At 34.0% G+C, this 22,033-nt stretch overlaps 2 protein-coding genes across 2 annotated transcripts; both read left to right on the top strand.

The window, feature by feature from the left end:
- Positions 1–212: 212 nt before the first annotated feature.
- On the top strand, positions 213–3,230 carry LOC139902139 (uncharacterized). Its single transcript, XM_071884792.1, has 5 exons — positions 213–369; positions 580–828; positions 1,703–2,375; positions 2,569–2,710; positions 2,946–3,230. The coding sequence occupies exons 1-5, from the start codon at positions 213–215 to the stop codon at positions 3,228–3,230; spliced, it is 1,506 nt and encodes a 501-aa protein (XP_071740893.1).
- A 17,193-nt stretch (positions 3,231–20,423) lies between these two features.
- On the top strand, positions 20,424–21,593 carry LOC139902138 (uncharacterized). The gene is made up of 2 exons (XM_071884791.1): positions 20,424–20,678; positions 20,814–21,593. The coding sequence occupies exons 1-2, from the start codon at positions 20,424–20,426 to the stop codon at positions 21,591–21,593; spliced, it is 1,035 nt and encodes a 344-aa protein (XP_071740892.1).
- Positions 21,594–22,033: the final 440 nt, after the last annotated feature.

Below are 22,033 nucleotides of genomic sequence, written 5' to 3'. Positions count from 1 at the left end.
CATGAGATTGGGCCATTAACAATAGATCGGCCGACTGTGCACTTCGATTGATTGCAAAAATATTAAACTCCCGCCAGTATAATGCACCAAACGTTGGTGAGGTGGCAGCTCTTATCACTAGCGACTTTGGCCACTGTAATTCAACACATGATATTATTGTACAACAACATAACTGCACACCCCAGAGAATCTCTGAGCTTCATCAATTATATATGGCGTTACAGTACCCACTACTCTTCCCATACGGTGAAATCGGGTATCATGAAAACATACCCTACCATTGTAACAGTGGAAGAAGGAAAACTTCGCGGGGTTACATCACCATGCGAGAATTTTACTGCTACAGAATTCAGCAACAGGAAAACGAAGGTACAACCCTCCTAAGGGGTGGACAGTTATTCCAACACTATTTGGTTGATGCTTATACAGAAGTCGAAGAACAACGTCTAAAGTATCTCAGAAATCACTAAAACGAGCTGCACACTGATCTATACAACAATGTATGCGATGCTGTAACAAGGGGCAACACCAAAGCCGCTTCAATTAAAAAACGAATAATTTTACCATCGTCTCATACAGGCAGTCCACGCTACATGCTTCAAAATTATCAAGATGCTATGGCTTTGTGTCGCGAATTCGATAACCCAGACTTATTCATCACCTTCACTTCTAACCCTAAATGGCCTGAAATAGAAGGTATGTTATGCTTTATCGAGGGCCAACGAGCAACCGACTGTCCTGAAATTGTAGCCAGAATCTTCAAGCAGAAGCTGGACAACCTCATGAACGATATAATGAAAGGAAACATCTTCGGGACATGCGAAGCAGGTATTATATACACATCATTCCCAAATTTTAGCATCAACATGTGCATAACTGATTTACAGGTTAGCCACACCCTCCGAATTCTTTACCTATTTACCTACGGTACTGGAGTAGTTAACCGATTCTTTCTGCCGTAGATGATACATGCTATAACTACACACGTCTAAACTGCCTGCACCATGATCAAATTTATTTTATTGTATAATATAATTTTTCCTAACGTATATGCCATTAAATGTATATATGTTTATATATGAATATAAATAAATTAGCTAATTAAAGAAGAGTACTTAATGAAGTAGCATTTAAGAAGCATAGAACCTATACTTTATGCAATTTTTGCCCTCCCAAATCACCTTTAATTTTCCTGCAATACGACTTCAAGAAAATGTCCGTTGATTCATTAAATACGTGTTTTTTTATAATCTACTTACATGAATAATAAGAAACGGGAAATGAGAAGTTATTTATGTTAATGACCCTTGAATTGTCTACTCGCAGGTCCATATATTTTGTGTATTTGTCAAAATTCCAGTTATTAGATAATACTTGAATCATACTTATTAGTTTAAAAATTATTTAAAAACCTGCACATGTATAAGGGTGACCATAAGTTCTAACATTGGAGATAAATAATCCCTAAAATTGTCCACCTTGCCTACAACATACTGGATTGAAATAATTATTTGTAAATTTTGAAAGTAATGCCTATTGTAATATGATTGTCCCAACTTTGTAATAACACATATGCTACTATAATGACCCATGAATTGTCTACTGGCAGGTATACATATTATTGAGTTCCAAAAACGTGGGCTACCGCATGTCCATATCTTAATCTGGTTGACACGTGCATACAAATGCAAGACGCCCTAAGACATCAACGATCTCATATCGGCCGAAATTCCTAACGAGGCACACGATCCCGAAGGATACAAGGCTGTCACCGAGTACATGTTACACGGCCCTTACGGTCGTAAACACAAGGATGCCCCATGTATGATTGATAACCGATGTTCAAAGCATTTCCCTAAGCCATATTATGCCGAAACCACAATCGATGAAGACGGGTACGCTAACTACAGATGTCGCAACAACGGTGTCAATGTTACTAAAGGTAAAAGCACACTTGACAATAGCTTTGTCGTTCCTTACAACAGATATCTGTTGATCAGATACAACGCACATATAAATGTCGAGTGGTGCAATAGATCTCGCGCGATTAAGTATTTATTCAAATACTTAAATAAAGGACCGGACCGAGCTACAATCGTGATACAGGAAAACGTACTACCCACACATAACTCAGCACACATTCCGGAAAAAATTATTGACGTTGATGAAATCAAGAATTATTTGGATTGCCGTTATTTATCTCCGTGTGAGGCTGCTTGGAGATTATTTTCTTACGACATCCACTTCTCTAAGCCATCTGTGATTAAGCTATCATATCATCTACCAAACCAACAGTCACTCACTCTACATGATTCGCAACATCTTTCGGCCCTGCTTCAAAGGCCAAGCATCAAAGAAACCATGTTCACCCAATGGTTTGAACTTAACAAACAAGATCTAAAAGCACGGAGCCTTACATACTCAAAGATCCCTAAATAGTATGTCTGGAATAATGATGCAAAAGAATGGGCGCCCAGAAAGCTGAGACCCTCAATTGGTCATATTGTCTATTCTAATCCAGCGTTAGGTGAACGTTACTATCTAAGAATGTTATTAAACATTGTAAAGGGACCACGCTCATTTGAAGAACTCCGTACAGTTGACAGCACGTTACACCCCACATTCAAAGACGCTTGCTTCGCATATGGTTTACTCCACGATGATCAGGAATGGACATAAGCTATTTCTGAAGCAAAACTCTGGGCTTCAGGTGCACAACTTCGCGATTTATTTGTAACCATGTTACTCTTTTGCAACATAACTAACCCACTAGCACTATGCGAACAACACTGGGAAGATTTAGCCGACGACATTCTTCATAAAAAAAGACAAATCTTCAACTTCCCAGATTTGACCCTAACCGATTCTCAGATTAAAAATTGCTGTTTGGTAGAAATACAGGGAAACACGGGAAGTCACTCTCTGATTTCCTGACTCTGCCACAGCCTGACCCATCTCTGCTAACCCAACTGGACAATCGCTTGATCCGAGAAGAGTTAAATTACAACATCAAGGAAATGAAGACCTTGCATGACAACCTATTCAGGTCTCTTAACCCTGAACAACTCACACTATATGAACGGCTAATCAAAGCTGTAACAAATCAGGAAGGCGGGCTCTATTTCTTATATGGCCCAGGCGGGACTGGGAAGACTTTTTTATACAATACTATTCTAACAAAACTCAGATCTGAGAAAATGATTGTTCTAGCAGTTGCATCATGGTGTTAAAGCTAAGGGGTATAAAATACTATTAATTTTTACTAGGAAATACTATTAAATACGATACAATTTTACACAAGTTATTTATTTATTTATAGAGTGGATATACCTAAACCTTGCTACAACACTTATAGGCAGTACACCTAATCGTACAGTAGTGTAGTTTTTAGTAAGTCCGGTTCATCCGCAGGGAACTCGCCAAGTTTAACGCTATATTTTTAACTTATAATTGTAAAAATACAAAAATATATATAAGTAGTATTATTATTATAAAAGGGGGTTTTTACCGTTTAATGACCGGTTTGTCGATTTTAAAACTTTAGTCGCAGTTAAAACCTAATGTAAAATATTAAAAATAAATACAACTTAAATTAAAGCGTAAAGTAAATAACGATAATGAAATTGCGATAAATAAAAGTGCGATAAAATAAAATTTGTGATAATTAAAAGGTACGATAAATAAAATGACAATAAATTAAAGTGCGATAATTAAAAGTGCAATTAAATATGAAATATATAAATTATGCTTATTTAAACTTCCGTAATCATGATGTTTAACGTGTTGATTTTAGTTTATTACCCTGGGTTAATTGTACCTTGTCCTGGATTATTCAATATGTCCGTCTGGTTTTTGTCCATAACAGTCCATCAGTCATAAATATAAAGTGCGAGTGTCCTCGTCAAATTATCCTTATATCCGAAGTCAAATATTCCAACTAATTGGGGACTTAAACTATAATTACACCAAGTATCCTTGTATATAATTCACCCCTGTTTTAATAAGTCCATTAACTATTAATTCATTTCCGTGTCCAGTTAAATGAACGATTATTAGTACTTATAAATATCCCGCCCATCGTGTCCGATCGAGTGTATATGGTTATTTATAGGTACGTCCAATTATAAATCTTTATATTAAATTAACAAACTATCATTTAATTAAACAAATATACAGCCCATTAATAGCCCATAGTCTAATTTTCACAAGTGTTGTTCTTTTGTCCAAACCCCAATTATGGTACAAAGCCCAATTACCCCGTCTTAATATTTTAGCCCAACATCACGATTACTTCGGCTTAAATAAGCATAATAATAACTTAGCTACTAGACATTAATTTAAAAAGGTTGAACATAACTTACAATGATTAAAAATAGTATAGCGTTACACGGACAGAATTTCGACTTACACCCTTACAACATTCGCTAACATACCCTTATTATTAGAATTTAAAATTAAAATTAAAATTATAATATATATATATATATATATATATATATATATATATATATATATATATATATATACGTGAGAGAGATAGAGAAAAAGATATGTTTAAGATCAACCAAAACTGCGAAATTTATAGGATGTCACCAGAAACTATTCACCATGCGATCGCATGGGATTTAGGCCTTCAGGCCATGCGATCGCATGGCCACTTTTTCCAGCTCATGTACTTTTGTTTGCTTCTTTGCCGACAGTTTAATAAATAAATATAATATATAAATAATTTTAAGAATTATTTAAATATTATATTATATTTATGTGCATAGTTGACTTGTAATTTTTAGTCCGTTGCGTCGAGCGTTGAGAGTTGACTCTGGTCCCGGTTCCAGATTTTTGAACGTCCTTGCGTACAATTTAATAGCTTGTATTTTGCATTTTTCGGCTTGTACTCTTGTAATTTTGAGACGTTTCTCACCAATAATTTGAACCACTTTGATTGTACTTTGTACTTTTTAGCTTTTTGGTCGTTTACATCTTCAATTCGTCGAATCTGTCTTTTGTCTTCACCTTTTATTATTTAACGAATATCACTTGTAAATAGAACAATTGCAACTAAAAGCTTGTCGTTCTTGAGGGATAATGCTATGAAATATATGTTCATTTTTAGCATTATCAAATATTTCCACACTTGAGCGTTGCTTGTCCTCAAGCAATATAGTCTTGAAATAAAAATACTAGAATCACTTTTTTATTCTTCACACTTTGTACATCAGTGATTTCTATACGGCGGTATAAACAATGATAGTAACGTTGTGGTTTACAGTCCTACATGACTATGAAAATTTAGATCCTTAAGGAAATTAGATCTTTATGAAAATATTTGATCTTTTAAAAATTCAATCTAGCTTTTACCCTAGATAAGTTTTCCGGAATAACCCTTCACCGGTGTTTGCAAAATTGTTTTTGTGGGTTTGGTAGGTTTCAGATTTGAAAATTTTAGCTCAAAACTTATGGTTTTGTGTCACCCACTTGCTAACCTTGTATTAGGAAAGCAACACGTCCAGTATACTTGCTCCGTATATTACCTTTCGATAAACTACCGTACGATTGTAAGGAAAGCGTTGAACAAGCAACTGTTGAGGCAATGTCCCCTGACATGCTTTTAATTATGGTCTATAACATGTCGAATGCAATTACTATCCTTGGTAGGAGCAATAGTAAAGCTCACCCTTATGATTTTTCGGTCTGGCACAAGGTCCTGTCTTTGACCATGCTATGCAACCATCGTTCTTACGGTTGACACCCGATTTGGTTCAGGTGACCTAATGAATTCCAGGTGAATTCTCGGGATTTTACGTTCAATGGTAATGAACGCATTGAAAATAGGTTTTTAAAAAACAAATCGGTTTGTAATTTTGATCAAAATATTTTCTCGTTCAAGCTCGAGTTTAGATATCATCGAATTCCATGAGTTTGTAATTCTCAATCTTTAAAAGTCAATCTCAAGGATTGAGTAATATCTGTCTTAAAAGCTGATTTTTGATCTTTTAAGGAGATTATCCTTTCTGGGGATCTGATTCATTAGTCTTATCAAGCTAATTTGCACGGTGCCCTCCCCATTTTATGAGACAGATTCTCTCATGGTTAAGATAAGTCTGACCACTTGGCGACCCTGTTTGATGCCGAGGTCCGTGGATTTCCAGCTGATTTTCGAGAAAACTTTTCAAAGTTTTTCGTAGACTCTACAACTGGTCTGGACGACAACTTCCTGACCAAAATCAAGAAGCGCGTTTCTTTTTCGGAAGACTTTACTTCCTTTTAATGATGGAATTGATTCATCGTGTAGATCCATATTTTCTTTCAAATATATTATAAGAAATTGGGTAAAACTGATAAAATTGTCCAAAACAAAAGTATTTTCAATTATTTGTACAAAAATATGTGATATATGTTCAAAATAACTTGGTAAATTTTTCTCACATTTGGCTTTTATTTTCCTTTCTTTGCCTTTTTATTGTCCTCTATTCCATTTTAAATGAATTCTAACATTTTGGTTGTTTCTCAATTTATGTCCTTTCCGAGGTAACAATAATTTCGGTGTTTAACACCTAGTTTTATCGTTCATAAATATGTATAAACATGATTTTGAGTTCATTTAATTGAAAAATTTTAATTTTTTTACTAGAATTGGGTAGTCAGTATATAAGACTAGGGCTGTTCTTTATTATTAGAGAGCACTAGATTCTAATACAACTACTGTGTTATTAGTATTTTTAATGGTAACCAAGTGTATAAGTTAAAAATTTAAAAATTCGAAAGAATTTAACCCCTTCCCACACTTAAGATCTTGCAATGCCCTCATTTGCAAGAAATCAGTAACAATTTAAATTATTGAGGGTGATTAGCGTAGAAAAATGATTAAATTATACCAAAGTTTCCAAACATATTGGCGTTTATTTGTTGAATGATAAATGGTGCACATCATTTGTTCATTCCGTCTTGTTGTTACATCACATTTGTTTTTCATTTTGTCGTCAAAATTAGTAGCTTTTGCTGAATTTAATGCCAGTCTTTGAAAATGCGCTGTTTTACCCTGTTGTATACAATTGATAATATACATACATACAAATATAAACATGCATGGTAATTTGAAATGGGACTTAAAATCCCACTTTCAAATCAAATATGAAATATTAGTACAACATAATAAAAATATTAAACTTACATAAAAGTATCAAAATATAATGTGTTCAAACATAAATAAATAGAAATAATAAAAAGATAAAAATCATAGAAATCACCAACAGGAACTATATCACTCTGGATAGGGGTTCCAGTTCATGTCGTCGTCCGAGTTCCATGGTTGGTGATAGGTGTACTGATAGGCCTGGTTAGGGTCGTAGAGAGTATATGGTGGTCTCATCTCAGGCTGGTGTGGAGGATAGTAAGCGGGTCGGGTCGGTACGTAGTGATCCTGAGGTGACAGCCGGCTCATGATCTGACGCTGATGATAGTCCCATCTATCATGCTGTCGTTGCCTGGAATGCTCGTAATCATTCCGGGCTTGCCACTGCTCCATCCGACCAAATCTATCCTCGTTTGTCATTTCCACCTCATCTACATGCTGGTAGACGTCAGTCATAGCCTCCCTAATGACATCCCTAATGTCATCCGCTTCCTCCATTTCCTCATTTGAACCTCTCTCTACCTAAGGATGACTACCAACATATGGTATTGCCTGATTGCGTCTACTTTTCAATACCTTACCACCCTGATAGACCCTCAATCCTAAAGGCTCAACATGTTCCCTACATACCATAAGTGGACCACCTTGATCCCTATCTACACCCAAATACTCTCCAATGAGAGTAACAAAAATACCTCCTCCTATTATTCCCCCTTCCTGTATTCCTTCCACCATCTTAGATAAATAAAAACCAACACAGTAAGGGATATTAACAAAGCCTCTTGGGTCTCGAATATACTTTAGGTAAAATAAATCATGTAAGGTCATTTTCTCCTTATTGTGACCTCTCCGTGTAATCGAGTTAGCCAAAAATCTATGAATTATACGAAGCTCGGCTTTGTTAATATGTAAGTAGGAGTGTTTTTCTCCCAGTGTAAAAACATTATAACCTGACATACGCCTCCAGACGGCGTTCGCGTTAAAATTCCTATCTATCCTTTCGCCACGATAAATCAAATTCATACAATCGGGTAGTAGTAATTCACCAGGAGTATATATCTGCAAAGCCCTGGCCATGTCCAGCATGGACATCCTGTACATCCTACGGCCAAGTATAAATCTAAGAAAACTTTTATCATCTAATCTATCTACATCTGCATTTAACGCTATAGTACTCATAAGCTCAATGCACCATTCCTTATATACAGGTCTACGAATGGTGAATAAACGTTCCCAATCGTGAAAAGAAGAACTGCCATACCTTTGGATCAGATGCTCCCTAACTGAGTTAACTAGTTGGACCCTTTCTAAAGGCTCTCAATCGATTACCCTCGGTACTTCTACATTTTTCGGTATCAGTTTGAATTTGTTACTTTGATATGTCGGGTAATCTATCCAGCTTCTATCGAATCTCAGATTAGGTTGCAACGTGTGTTCAGGAATCGTTGGGTATTCTACTGGCGGATGCATCGGAAATACTATAAAGGCATCAACAAATTATAACGGATCATAATAAGGTACGTGTTGATCAGGTTGATGTTGTTGTTCCTGTTGTGGTTCTTGTTCGGGTTTTGGCTCGTATTGCATTTCTGGTTCAGGTTCTGGAGCAGGTTGTCTAGATGATGATGATGCACCATCAATATTAGTAAATCTCTGCAAAACACATTAAACACTAAATTTGTGCATCCAAATATGCATTAGTGTTAGCAAAATAACAAATTAACACAATTACAATAACATGTTAAATCAAAATTAAACTTATACGCATTTTCACAATTTTTACAATTCTACACTTTATCAAATAAGCATATATGAAAATGTTTACAAAGTTCATAAGCATTCAACTCAAATATCATGTTAAAACAACCATTACTAGCAATTAAACAAGTTTCAAATGACATTTACATCAATTTAATCAAGTTCATGAATTTTATACCTAAAAAGTCTACTTTAATTCTCGAAAATCATGTTTAGGATCAAAGTTTGGATCATTTAGCTACCTAAACATGTTACATTACTTAATTTAGCAATAATTCATGACAAAAATCGGCCATAACCTGTTTATATCAAAAAGCCCCAAATTGCTCAAGAACACAAACCCTAGATTCCTAAAATTTTTGAAGTTTTTGGCTTCAAATCATGTTAAATAGCATCAATCTAGGTTATACATGCATAAAATACTAACAATTTAACTCTAATTACACTAGAAATTAACAAAATCAAATTAGGTAAAATATAGCTCAAGGACACTAAAAATCAAATTTAAAGAGGTTTAGGGGTGAAATAGTTACCCTTCTTGATAAACTTCTTATCAAATTCATGATTAGACCGGATTGTAGCGAGAAATTTGGGTGAAAAATGGTGATTTTTGGTGATAATATGTGTATGTTTTCGTATATGTGTGTGTGTGTGTAAAATATGGAGACAGAAAACAGCTCGCTGGAGCTTTTGATCCTTGCCAGATATTGGCCTCCATGCGATCGCATGGATTTGTAGGCCAAACCCCATGCGATCGCATGGAGGTCTGGTATTTTTTTTATATAAAAAAACCTTATACTAATAAAACATAAATTAATAAAATTTTAAAAATTTGTTTCTTTTTAGGAGTGAGGGTGTTTCGGATCGTTGTCCTAGTCCGTCCCTCGACAAAATTTTAAAATTTTTCATTTTTAAGCGCAGTTTTAAAAGCAAAGATTTTTGGGTTTTTTAAATGTTTTTGGCATACTTTAATTCAATAACATTAAAAATAATGATAATAAAAGTTCTCGTCCCTCCCTCGGGTAAAGCAATTTCGGTTCAATGACCTAGTTTTCAACTCACGACGAATTTTAAAAATCATATTTTTAACTTAGTGAAATAAAGTAAATTTTTGTTTTTAAATTCACACCAAACTTAAATTTAAAATGCATAAAATTAAAAATTCATATTATTAAAATTTTAAAAATTCACACCAAATTTATATTATAATTTTGTTTTTATACATACAAACTTATATTAAAAACATAAATTTTTCAAATATTTACAAACTTAAATATATTGATTTAAAAAGTTTACAATAATAATTTAATATTAATATATTAATTTTAAAAACAAAGTAAAAATAAAAATTAAAAATCTTTTTGGTCTTTTATCCCACTTTAATCAATCAAATATTATCAAAAATATACGCCCCTCTTTTCGGTAAAGTAATTTCGGTTCAACGACCTTGTTTTACTCCTGACGAATTTCTGAAATATTTTAGGTTGATTGATTAAAGATATTTATACCTTAAGAATAAACGGTAAATTTCGCAGTGATGTAATAAATTTTTGTATGATATCAATAATTTCGGTTACGCATACCTAATTTTATTGAATACCAATTTAATACTTTATAGCAAACGATTCAGCGTTTATTATCAAAAGGTTAAAAGCAATAAAAATAAAAACTGTACATACTTACCTGTGAGAAAGAATTCTCAGAGACCTGCTTTAGCCGACTCATAGGAGAGTCGTGTGATTTGGTTCTCCATAGCTACGTATGCATAACCTCGAATCTTCAATATCTTTTCTTCTAAACATATGAATGGTCCTTCTCTGCATAGAGTAACAAATTCGGTATTTGAATATGTTTGATTATTTGAACATTTACCTTCGTGTGACCATTTTCCGCATTTGTAACATCTTTCAAGGTGTCGTGCTCTTCTTTTTGTTGCGGATTTTGATTTTTCTTTACCAAAATGTATCTTATGATGATCTTTTCTGAGTTCTTTTCTTACTTCATCATATCTGCTTCTTATTACTGACACCAGGTCCTCGGGAGTGTGTCATTATTACGTTTAGTGATCAAAGCGTGTAGCATTAGACCATGGTTCAGATCAAAGGAATTCTTCATCTCGTAAAACCTAAAAAAAATAAAAATTCAGAATGGGGGGAGAAGACTAGTTGTTTAGGGTCTGCTAGGGAAATACCATTCGGATTCCATTCTCGGAAACTACACGAAAACAAAATATCTAACTCTAACAGAAATATATATTACCCTAAAAAGATTCGAACCTTCCCACACTTAGTTAGCTGTGGTGTCGAAATTGTGATTAATTTCATCTTCAACATCCATCGGACTATCTATGTAATGTTTAACTCTGTGACCATTAACCTTAAATTCAATTCCATTTGAATTTATTAACTCTATTGTTCCGTACGGGAAAACTCTTTTGACTATGAATGGTCCAGACCATCTTGATTTTAATTTTCCAGGAAATAGCTTGAATCGTGAATTGAAAGAAGAACTCTGTCTCCTTCTTTAAATTCTTTTGAACTTCTGATTCTTTTATCATGCCATTTCTTCGTTCTTTCCTTATAGATTAATGAATTTTCGTATGCTTCATGTCTTAACTCTTCTAATTCATTTAATTGATTTAATCGTAGACGTCCAGCTTCATGTAAATCAAGATTACATGTCTTCAAAGCCCAAAATGCTTTGTGTTCAATTTCTACTGGAAGATGACATGCTTTTCCGTAAACGAGTCTAAAAGGTGTGGTTCCAATTGGAGTTTTGTAGGTTGTTCTAAAAGCCCAGAGTGCATCCTCCAATTTCATGGACCATTCCTTCAGATTTGATCCTACGGTTTTCTCTAGAATACGTTTTAATGCTCGGTTGGTATTTTCAACTTGTCCAATTGTTTGTGGATGATAAGCAGTGGAGATTTTATGAGTTACTCCATATCTTTTGAGAACTTTCTCAAGTTGATTATTACAAAAATGAGTACCCCGATCACTTATTAAAGCTTTCGGTGTTCCAAACCTAGCAAATAGACGTTTTAAAAAGTTGACTACAACTCGTGCATCGTTAGTTGGGAGAGCTTGTGCTTCTGCCCATTTAGATACATAATCAATGGCAACGAGAATGTAGAGATTATTATGAGATTTTGGAAATGGACCCATAAAGTCAATACCCCAAATGTCAAATACTTCACATACTTGAATGACATTTTGTGACATTTCATCACGTTGACTTATTTTTCCGACCCTTTGACAAGCATCACAGGATTTGCAAAGAAGGTGTGCGTCTTTGAAAATTGTAGGCTAATAGAATCCAGTATCGTAAACTTTTCTTGCTGTGAGTTGAGGCCCATAATGCCCTCATGTTGGTCCTGTGTGACAATGGTTTAAGATTTTACTAGCTTCATCCCCGAATACACATCGGTGTATTATTCCATCGGGACAACTTTTAAACAAATGTGGATCTTCCCAGAAATAGTGTTTTATATCACTAAAGAATTTCTTTCGTTTTTGGTACGACAACCCTTTTTCAAGGAATCCACATACTAAGTAGTTTGCATAGTCTGCAAACCATGGAATTTCACTATAATCTATCTTCAATAGATATTCATCAGGAAAGTTGTCTTGTATGGCCGATTCATTTAGAACTTCTAATTCAGGATTTTCAAGACGAGAAAGATGATCAGCGGCGAGATTTTCTGCTCCCTTTTTATCTCGAATTACAATATCGAACTCTTGTAAGAGTAAGATCCAACGGATTAATCGTGGCTTGGCATCTTGTTTTGAAAATAGGTATCTAAGATCAGAATGGTCAGTATAGACCACCGTTTTAGCTAGAACGAGATATGAACGAAATTTGTCAAAAGCAAAGACAATAGCAAGGAGTTCTTTTTAGTAGTTGTGTAATTCGTTTGTGCTCCTTGTAACGTCTTACTAGCGTAATAAATAGGTTGAAATCTTTTTTCAATCCTTTGTCCTAAAACGGCTCCCATTGCAAAATCACTTGCATCGCACATGAGTTCAAATAGTAGATTCCAATTTGGAGTTATCATGATCGGCGCATTAGTGAGTTTTTCTTTAAGAATATTAAAAGATTTGATGCATTCATCTGAAAAGCTGAATGGTGCATCTTTTTCTAGGAGTTTATTCATAGGAGTGGCAATTTTAGAAAAATCTTTTATGAAACGTCGGTAAAAACTGGCATGCCCTAGAAAATTCCTAACTCCTCTAACATTGGTGGGATGTGGAAGTTTAGCAATTACATCTACTTTAGCTCTATCCACTTCAATTCCTTCTTTTGAAATTTTATGTCCAAGAACGATGCCTTCTTTAACCATGAAATGGCATTTCTCTCAATTAAGAACAAGATTTGATTGTTCACATCTAATAAGCATTCGTTCAAGATTAACTAGACATGATTTAAATGTATCACCGAAGACTGAAAAGTCATCCATGAAAACTTCCATGCATTCTTCTATCATGTCGTGAAAAATCGCCATCATGCACCTTTGAAAGGTTGCAGGGGTGTTGCAAAGTCCAAATGGCATGCGTTTATAAGTAAAAGTACCATAAGGGCACGTGAACGTGGTTTTCTCTTGGTCCTCGGGTGCTATTGGAATTTGAAAATATCCGAAAAAACCATCAAGAAAACAATAGTAACTATTTTCGGCTAATCTTTCCAACATTTGATCAATGAAAGGTAAGGGAAAGTGATCTTTTCTGGTGGCGTCATTTAATTTTCTATAATAAATACAAACACGCCATCCTGTTACAGTCCTAGTAGGAATAAGCTCATTTTTCTCATTTGTGATGACAGTCATGCCACCCTTCTTAGGTACGCATTGAACTGGGCTTACCTATGGACTATCAGAAATTGGATAAATTAAACCTGTATCTAGCAGTTTAATAATTTCTTTCTTAACAACATCTTGCATATTAGGATTTAGTCTTCGTTGGCGTTGCACATACGTTTTATGACCTTCTTCCTTAAGGATTTTATGTGTGCAACACGAAGGACTTATTCCTTTAATATCATGAATCTTCCATGTAATAGCTGGTTTATGAGCTTTTAGTACAGAAATGAGTTGAAATTTTTCATTTTCAGTAAGAGAAGACGATATTATTACATGTAATTCAGATTCACCATGTAAATAAGCATATTCCAAATGGTTTGGAAGTGGCTTTAACTCTAATGTCGGTGGTTCTTCTATCGATGATTTATATCGATATCTGTCTTCTTCTTTTAGCATTTGAATTTCTTCTGTTGTCGGTTCATATCCATTAGCCATAAGTGTAGCTAACATTTCAGTTTCATCAATTGGTTCAGTTCCTTCTTCTAAAGAACATTCCCCTGTTCCTTGTAATTCTGGAAATTCTTCTAAGAATTCTGCATGTGAATCTATAGTTTGAATATAATAGCATGTATCATCTGCAGATTGCGGTCGTTGCATGACTCTATCAACAGAAAAGGTAACACTCTCGTCCTCTATACTTAGGGTCAGTTTCTTACCAAACATGTCTATTATTGCTTTGGCCGTGTTTAAGAATGGTCTTCCTAATATGAGAGGAACTCGAGAATCTTCTTCCATGTCCAGAATAACAAAATCTACTGGAAATACTAAAGTACCAACTTTAACTAGCATGTTCTCCATTATCCCTCTAGGATATTTTACTGATCGATCGGCTAGTTGTATGCTTATTCGTGTTGGTTTCAATTCTCCAAGGTCTAGTTTAGCGTATAGTGAATACGGCATTAAATTTATACTAGCATCTAAATCTGCCAATGCTTCTATTGAACTAAGACTACCTAGAAAACATGGAATTGTGAAACTTCCTGGATCTGATAATTTTTCTGGTATCTTATTCAACAGCACTGCAGAACAATTGGCATTCATAGTAACAGCCGAGAGTTCTTCCATTTTATTTCTATTTGTGATTAGATCTTTCAGAAATTTAGCATATCTAGGCATTCCTGAAATCACATCAATGAAAGGAAGATTGACATTTATCTGTTTAAACATATCCAAGAATTTGGATTGCTCGGCTTCAAGTCTCTCTTTTCTCATTTTACTTGGGTAAGAAAGTGGTGGTTGGTATGGTTTAACATAAGGTTTTGCCTTAACTGTGTTATCTTCATTAACCTTTTCAACTATCGGTTCTGTTTCCTTATCTTGCTCAGACTGTGGTTCTTGTGTAGTAGGAATAGAATCATCAGAAATTACAGGTATTTCAGGTGGTTTAAGTGTAATACCACTTCTTGTGGTAATGGCTTTAGCTGTTTCATTCCGGGGGTTAGCATTTGTATCACTAGGTAGACTTTCTGGTTTTCTTTCACCTATTAACCTTGCTAGGTTACTTACTTCTTGTTCCAAATTTTGAATAGAAGCTTGTTGATTTCTAAATGCTTGAGCATTTTGTTCATTGGTTTGTTTCTGAGATGTGAAAAATTGAGTGTGAGATTCAACTAGCTTCGACATCATGTCTTCTAAATTTGGCTTTTTATCATCGGTTTGTGGTGGTTTATTTTGAAAAATAGGTCTTTGCTGATTGTAAGTATTATTAGGTACTTGTTGATTGCTTGGACCTTGTTGGTTGTTGTATGGAACATTTCGATTATAATTCTGATTTTGATTGTAGATTGGTCTTGGTGGTTGATAATTATTCTGATAATTATTTCCAAGCCTTTGGTTTATGTATGAAACATTCTCTCTTTGTTCCATTGTTAGTTCAATACTGAGACAATCTTTTGTCAAATGTGGTCCTCCACACTGCTCACAACTAATTCTTATTGAGTGAATATCTTTAGTCATTTTTTCCATTCGTCTCTCGACAGCATCTATCTTTGTAGAAATGGAATCAAAGTCATGGCTAGAATCGGCTCTAGCTGCTTTAGATGATCTAACCATATCTTTTTCTTGGTGCCACTCATGTGAGTGGGAAGCAGTGTTATCAATAATTTTGTAAGCATCAGTTGCGGTTTTCTTCATAATGGAACCACCGGCTGCTATATCGATGTCTTTTCTTGTAGTGATGTCGTATCCTTGGTAGAATATTTGTACTATTTGACAAGTGTCTAAACCATTTTGCGGACATCCTCTCAATAACTTTCCAAATCTGGTCCACGCTTCATATAGAGTTTCATTTAACTTTTGCGTGAACGTAACAATTTCTCCTTGAAGTCTCACGGCTTTAGATGCCGAAAAGAATTGTTTAAGAAATTTTTCAACTAAAACGTCTCATGTATCAATCGCCCCTTCAGGTAACGATTCCAACCAATCTTTGGCTTCTCCCTTTAAAGTCCAGGGAAATAATATGAGATATATCTGTTCATCCTCCACTTCTCTTATTTTGAATAAAGTACAGATCCTATTAAAGGTACGAAGATGTTCATTTGGATCTTCCTTCGGTGCACCACTAAATTGGCATTGATTAGTTACCATGTGTATAATTTGTCCTTTGATTTCATAATCTGGCGCATTAATGTCAGGTTGAGTAATTGCGTGACCTTGGCCAGTGCGTTTAGCTCGCATTCGGTCTTCTATACTTAGAGGTTCCATATTTTCCATGATTGAATTTGTTGAATCTGAATCACTAGAGTATTCTGATTTAATGGGTTGTTCCTCGACAATCTCTGTTTGAATGATTGGTAGTTCCAGAGGAAAGATTAGTGGTTCAGGATCTCTGAATTGTCCCTGAATATCCTCCGGATTCTCAATTGTGAGGTCGGGTTCAAAAAATGGATTATCGAAAATTTGAATTGGAGTACTTGGTTGACTGGATGACGATTCTAAAGAAAAATCAACGACGACAATATTGTCTAGATGTCTTGATCGAGTTACAGGTGGTGAACGTACAAAACGTAGTGAACGTTTTGCTCGGTGCATTCACTGAATATCCTATTAGTTAAAAAAAAAAGATAAAAATTATATAAGTTATCAAATTAATAGACTTTTCTGCTTTTGCCCACGTTTCGAATAGCCAAAAGATGTAGCAGGGAGCCAGAACCCTTTAAATCGGAAGCTCACAACTCAGCCACTAACAAATCCAACTATTACTACGAAGCAGAAAATTTTGGATGTCTATCAATTTAACCACTTAAAATAATTTTTCGTTGAAATTTAAAGAAATTTTAGAGAAGAAATAGAAAATATTCTAAGTTCTAAAAACTAGAGCGTCGAGAAATAAGAAAGAAAAAGAGCGCGTCGAAAAACGTCAAAAAATAAAAGGTCGAAAAATAATAAAAAGAACGTAGTGCGTCGAAACTTAAAAGTCTAAAAACTAAGAATTAAAAGTTGCGTCTAAAGGTATTAAAGCTTAAAAGAAATACTATATCCAAAACGGTAATTACTTAAAAAGGTACTAAAATATTAAAACGGCGTCGCAAAATTCTAAAGCACCTAAATCTTAGTCTAAAGAAAAAGTACTTAAGGGATTTTACGGCAAAGCCTAAAAATCTAGAAATAAAAAAAACTACAGCAAAAACTATGACTTAAAACTAAATACGAGCGAAAAATACAAATATTACGCTAAAACAAATAAAAAGAAACAAAATATAAAAATAAACTTAAAGTTGTAAAAAGTACAATTTTTATAAAAATATTATTTTTATATTATTTATTTTATAAAACTATTAATTTTTATATTAATAAAACTAATTAAACTAAAAATACAAATTAAATAAATAACTAAACTAAATAATTAAAAACTAAACCCTAATTAGGCTTTTAATTAATAATAATAATAATAATAATAATAATATACTCCGTAATTAATGCTGTTATCAGGTCAAACCTGGCGTGTCAGGGCTGATCATGCGGTCGCATGAGTTTTGTTCATACAAGCCATGCGATCGCATGACTCTTGGTTCTGGGCCACAATTCTGGGCTGCAACAGTGTTCGGGCCCGAGAGTTTTTATATTTTTTTTTTCTGTTTTATATATTTATATAAAACTTATATTTTTACAAATTAAACTAAAAATAAAGAAACTTTATAAAACTTATATATTTAACAATATCTTAAAAATATATAAATTTTGTTTTTTTTTTATATTTTTGTATTTTTTTTAAAATTTAAAACGTATATTTTTATACAAAGAACTTAATAATTTTTTTTTATATATATAGCGTTTCGCTTCCGGCGTTTTAGTTTCCCCGGCAGCAGCGCCAAAAATACTTGGTGTTAAAGCTAAGGGGTATAAAATACTATTAATTTTTACTAGGAAATACTATTAAATACGATACAATTTTACACAAGTTATTTATTTATTTATAGAGTGGATATACCTAAACCTTGCTACAACACTTATAGGCAGTGCACCTAATCGTACAGTATTGTAGTTTTTAGTAAGTCCAGTTCGTCCACAGGGAACTCGCCAAGTTTAACGCTATATTTTTAACTTATAATTGTAAAAATACAAAAATATATATAAGTAGTATTATTATTATAAAAGGGGGTTTTTACCGTTTAATGACCGGTTTGTCGATTTTAAAACTTTAGTCGCAGTTAAAACCTAATGTAAAATATTAAAAATAAATACAACTTAAATTAAAGCGTAAAGTAAATAACGATAATGAAATTGCGATAAATAAAAGTGCGATAAAATAAAATTTGTGATAATTAAAAGGTACGATAAATAAAATGACAATAAATTAAAGTGCGATAATTAAAAGTGCAATTAAATATGAAATATATAAATTATGCTTATTTAAACTTCCGTAATCATGATGTTTGACGTGTTAATTTTAGTTTATTACCATGGGTTAATTGTACCTTGTCCTGGATTATTCAATATGTCCGTCTGGTTTTTGTCCATAACAGTCCATCAGTCATAAATATAAAGTGCGAGTGTCCTCGTCAAATTATCCTTATATTCGAAGTCAAATATTCCAACTAATTAGGGACTTAATCTATAATTACACCAAGTGTCCTTGTATATAATTCACCCCTGTTTTAATAAGTCCATTAACTATTAATTCATTCCCGTGTCCGGTTAAATGAACGATTATTAGTACTTATAAATATCCCGCCCATCGTGTCCGATCGAGTGTATATGGTTATTTATAGGTACGTTCAATTGTAAATCTTTATATTAAATTAACAAACTATCATTTAATTAAACAAATATAAAGCCCATTAATAGCCCATAGTCTAATTTTCACAAGTGTTGTTCTTTTGTCCAAACCCCAATTATGGTACAAAGCCCAATTACCCCGTCTTAATATTTTAGCCCAACATCACGATTACTTCGGCTTAAATAAGCATAATAATAACTTAGCTACTAGACATTAATTTAAAAAGGTTGAACATAACTTACAATGATTAAAACTAGCGTAGCGTTACACGGACAGAATTTCGACTTACACCCTTACAACATTCGCTAACATACCCTTATTATTAGAATTTAAAATTAAAATTAAAATTAAAATTATAATATATATATATATATATATATATATATATATATATATATATATATATATATATATATATATATATATATATATATATATATGTATGTATGTATGTATGTATACGTGAGAGAGATAGAGAAAAAGATGTGTTTAAGATCAACCAAAACTGCGAAATTTATAGGATGTCACCAGAAACTATTCACCATGCGATCGCATGGGATTTAGGCCTTCAGGCCATGCGATCGCATGGCCACTTTTTCCAGCTCATGTACTTTTGTTTGCTTCTTTGCCGACGGTTTAATAAATAAATATAATATATAAATAATTTTAAGAATTATTTAAATATTATATTATATTTATGTGCATACTTGACTTGTAATTTTTAGTTTGTTGCGTCGAGCGTTGAGAGTTGACTCTGGCCCCGGTTCCGAATTTTTGAACGTCCTTGCGTACAATTTAATATCTTGTATTTTGCGTTTTTCGGCTTGTACTCTTGTAATTTTGAGACGTTTCTCACCAATAATTTGAACCATTTTGATTGTACTTTGTACTTTTTAGATTTTTGGTCGTTTGCGTCTTAAATTCGTCGAATCTGTCTTTTGTCTTCACCTTTTATTATTTAACGAATATCACTTGTAAATAGAATAATTGCAACTAAAAGCTTGTCTTTCTTGAGGGATAATGCTATGAAATATATGTTCGTTTTTAGTATTATCACATCATCAGGTATTTTTCTTTTTTTTATCTAATTTTTTTTAAAATTTTTCCCCAACATTATTTGTGGCTGTTTTTTAAAAACTATCTTGAATCAGTATGTTTAAAACCACCATACAGCCTCTTTTATTATATCATATACTATTTTTTTTAAAAAAATTTCCCTGGAATTATTTGTAGGACTTTTAAAAAAAAAAAAAAAACAGGAATCAGTATGTCTAAAACCAGCTTAGAGCCTCTTTTATTATATCATTTTTTCATTCTACAAACATCATACAAATAATACGTTGGTGTGTTGTTTAGACTGCCTTAACAATACATAACAACGGAAAAATGCAGGAATCGCTTCATTGTTACTACCCGGGGGCCGTACTGCACACATCCGATTTGTTATCCCACTTGAGCTCATGGAAAATAGTACCTGCGGTATAAAACAGAAAACACATTTGGCTGCCCTAATGCATGAAGCAAGACTAATAATCTGGGACGAAACTCCTATGACTCAAAGATACGCCTTTGAAGCATTGGATAAAACTCTAAGAGATATTTTGGGTTCTAAAAATGAGGCAAATAGAGATAAGTTATTTGGTGGTATGCCAATTTTGCTAGGTGGGGACTTTAGACAAATCCTCCCAGTCAGTCCAAAAGGTAAAAGGCAAGAGGTAGTTAACGCATGCATCAATAGATCAGAATTGTGGAAATTCTGTCACCTACATACACTCTCACGCATTATGAGGGTCAACGAATACACTTTAGATGGCCAAATAGATAGTCGAAAATGCGCATTCAATAAATAGGTTCTAGATGTGGGGGATGGTAACGTGCCTGCATCATCTAAAGATGGAGATGATGAACCATCGTGGATAAAGATTCCCGAAGAATTCATTGTAAAACACGGAATAAACCCAATTGAAACAATTGTTGATACCATATTCCCAGAATTCCATTTGAGGCAGGACGATGAAGACTATTTGCGAGAAAGGGCAATATTGACCCCCAGAAATGATGACGCAGATGCGATTAACAAGCACATGTTTAAGAAACTACTAGGTGAAACGATGACATTCAAAAGCTCGTACGAAATCTGCAAAGGCTCCACCGACTGCATCGAACAGCAACAATCATATCCGGTGGAATATTTAAACAAGCTCGATTTTTCTGGTGTGCCTCCTCACAAATTAAAATTAAAAATAGGGCAGCCAATAATGTTGTTACGGAATCTACACCCAAGTGGCGGGCTATGTAATGGTACACGACTGATCATAACCGCGTTTCAAAAGTTTGTCATCCAGGCTCGCATCATTACCGGATCACATATAGGTACAACAGTAATAATCCACATAATTGTACTCACCTCTGGACAATCAAAGTGGCCATTTGTTATGCAGCGAATCCAATTCCCAGTCAGACCGTGTTACGCTATGACAATAAACAAAAGCCAGGGCCAGTCACTTAATTTGGTCGGCCTCTACCTCCCTAAACCAGTTTTTAGCCACGGTCAACTGTATGTCGCATTCTCACGTGTCACAACCTCAGATGGTCTTAAAATAGTCATGATCGATGACACCGATGAGTGATTGAAGGGCCACACATGAAACGTTGTTAACAAAGAAACGTTCTTCAACCTCAACCAAACATTGTAACGGTAACTCTCAACCAATCATCTCTAACACATATGTTTTTTAAATTATATATTCAATGTTAACTGTGGACTACCTGAATTATGTGTAGTTCACAAATCTAATTAGGATTTTCCATTGTGTTTTAGGCACACCTGTTAAACACCCTGCGACATGTCGAGGTACTCTGGAAATGACATTCTTGAATGAGCAATTGAAGGTAAATTCAAACATTTCTACACCTTTTATGTCTTATGTTGGGTTCATACTCACAAGATGTTCACAATTAAAAACAGGGTATCGAGACGGTAATAAGGGTAACCTGTTTGTCTTAGGAATTGAAAACACAGCCTATGAAACTCGAGTCAACATTGTCCATTCGTTAACAGGTTAGTTCA

This window comes from Rutidosis leptorrhynchoides, chromosome 3 (assembly GCF_046630445.1).
Source record: "Rutidosis leptorrhynchoides isolate AG116_Rl617_1_P2 chromosome 3, CSIRO_AGI_Rlap_v1, whole genome shotgun sequence".
Classification (NCBI taxonomy): domain Eukaryota; kingdom Viridiplantae; phylum Streptophyta; class Magnoliopsida; order Asterales; family Asteraceae; genus Rutidosis; species Rutidosis leptorrhynchoides.
The sequence above is the reverse complement of the archived record's forward strand: the minus strand, read 5'-3'. Positions and strand labels throughout refer to the sequence as shown.

What these genes read in the sequence shown, in the direction of transcription:
- LOC139902139 (XM_071884792.1), top strand. Translation starts at nt 213, where the DNA reads ATGGCGTTACAGTACCCACTACTCTTCCCATACGGTGAAATCGGGTAT. An exon ending in CTTCGGGACATGCGAAGCAG is followed by an intron (nt 829 to 1,702) that starts GTATTATATACA and finishes AGACGCCCTAAG; the next exon opens with ACATCAACGATCTCATATCG. An exon ending in AGCAAAACTCTGGGCTTCAG is followed by an intron (nt 2,711 to 2,945) that starts GTGCACAACTTC and finishes ACTCTGCCACAG; the next exon opens with CCTGACCCATCTCTGCTAAC.
- LOC139902138 (XM_071884791.1), top strand. Translation starts at nt 20,424, where the DNA reads ATGGAAAATAGTACCTGCGGTATAAAACAGAAAACACATTTGGCTGCC. An exon ending in CAAAAGGTAAAAGGCAAGAG is followed by an intron (nt 20,679 to 20,813) that starts GTAGTTAACGCA and finishes TTCAATAAATAG; the next exon opens with GTTCTAGATGTGGGGGATGG.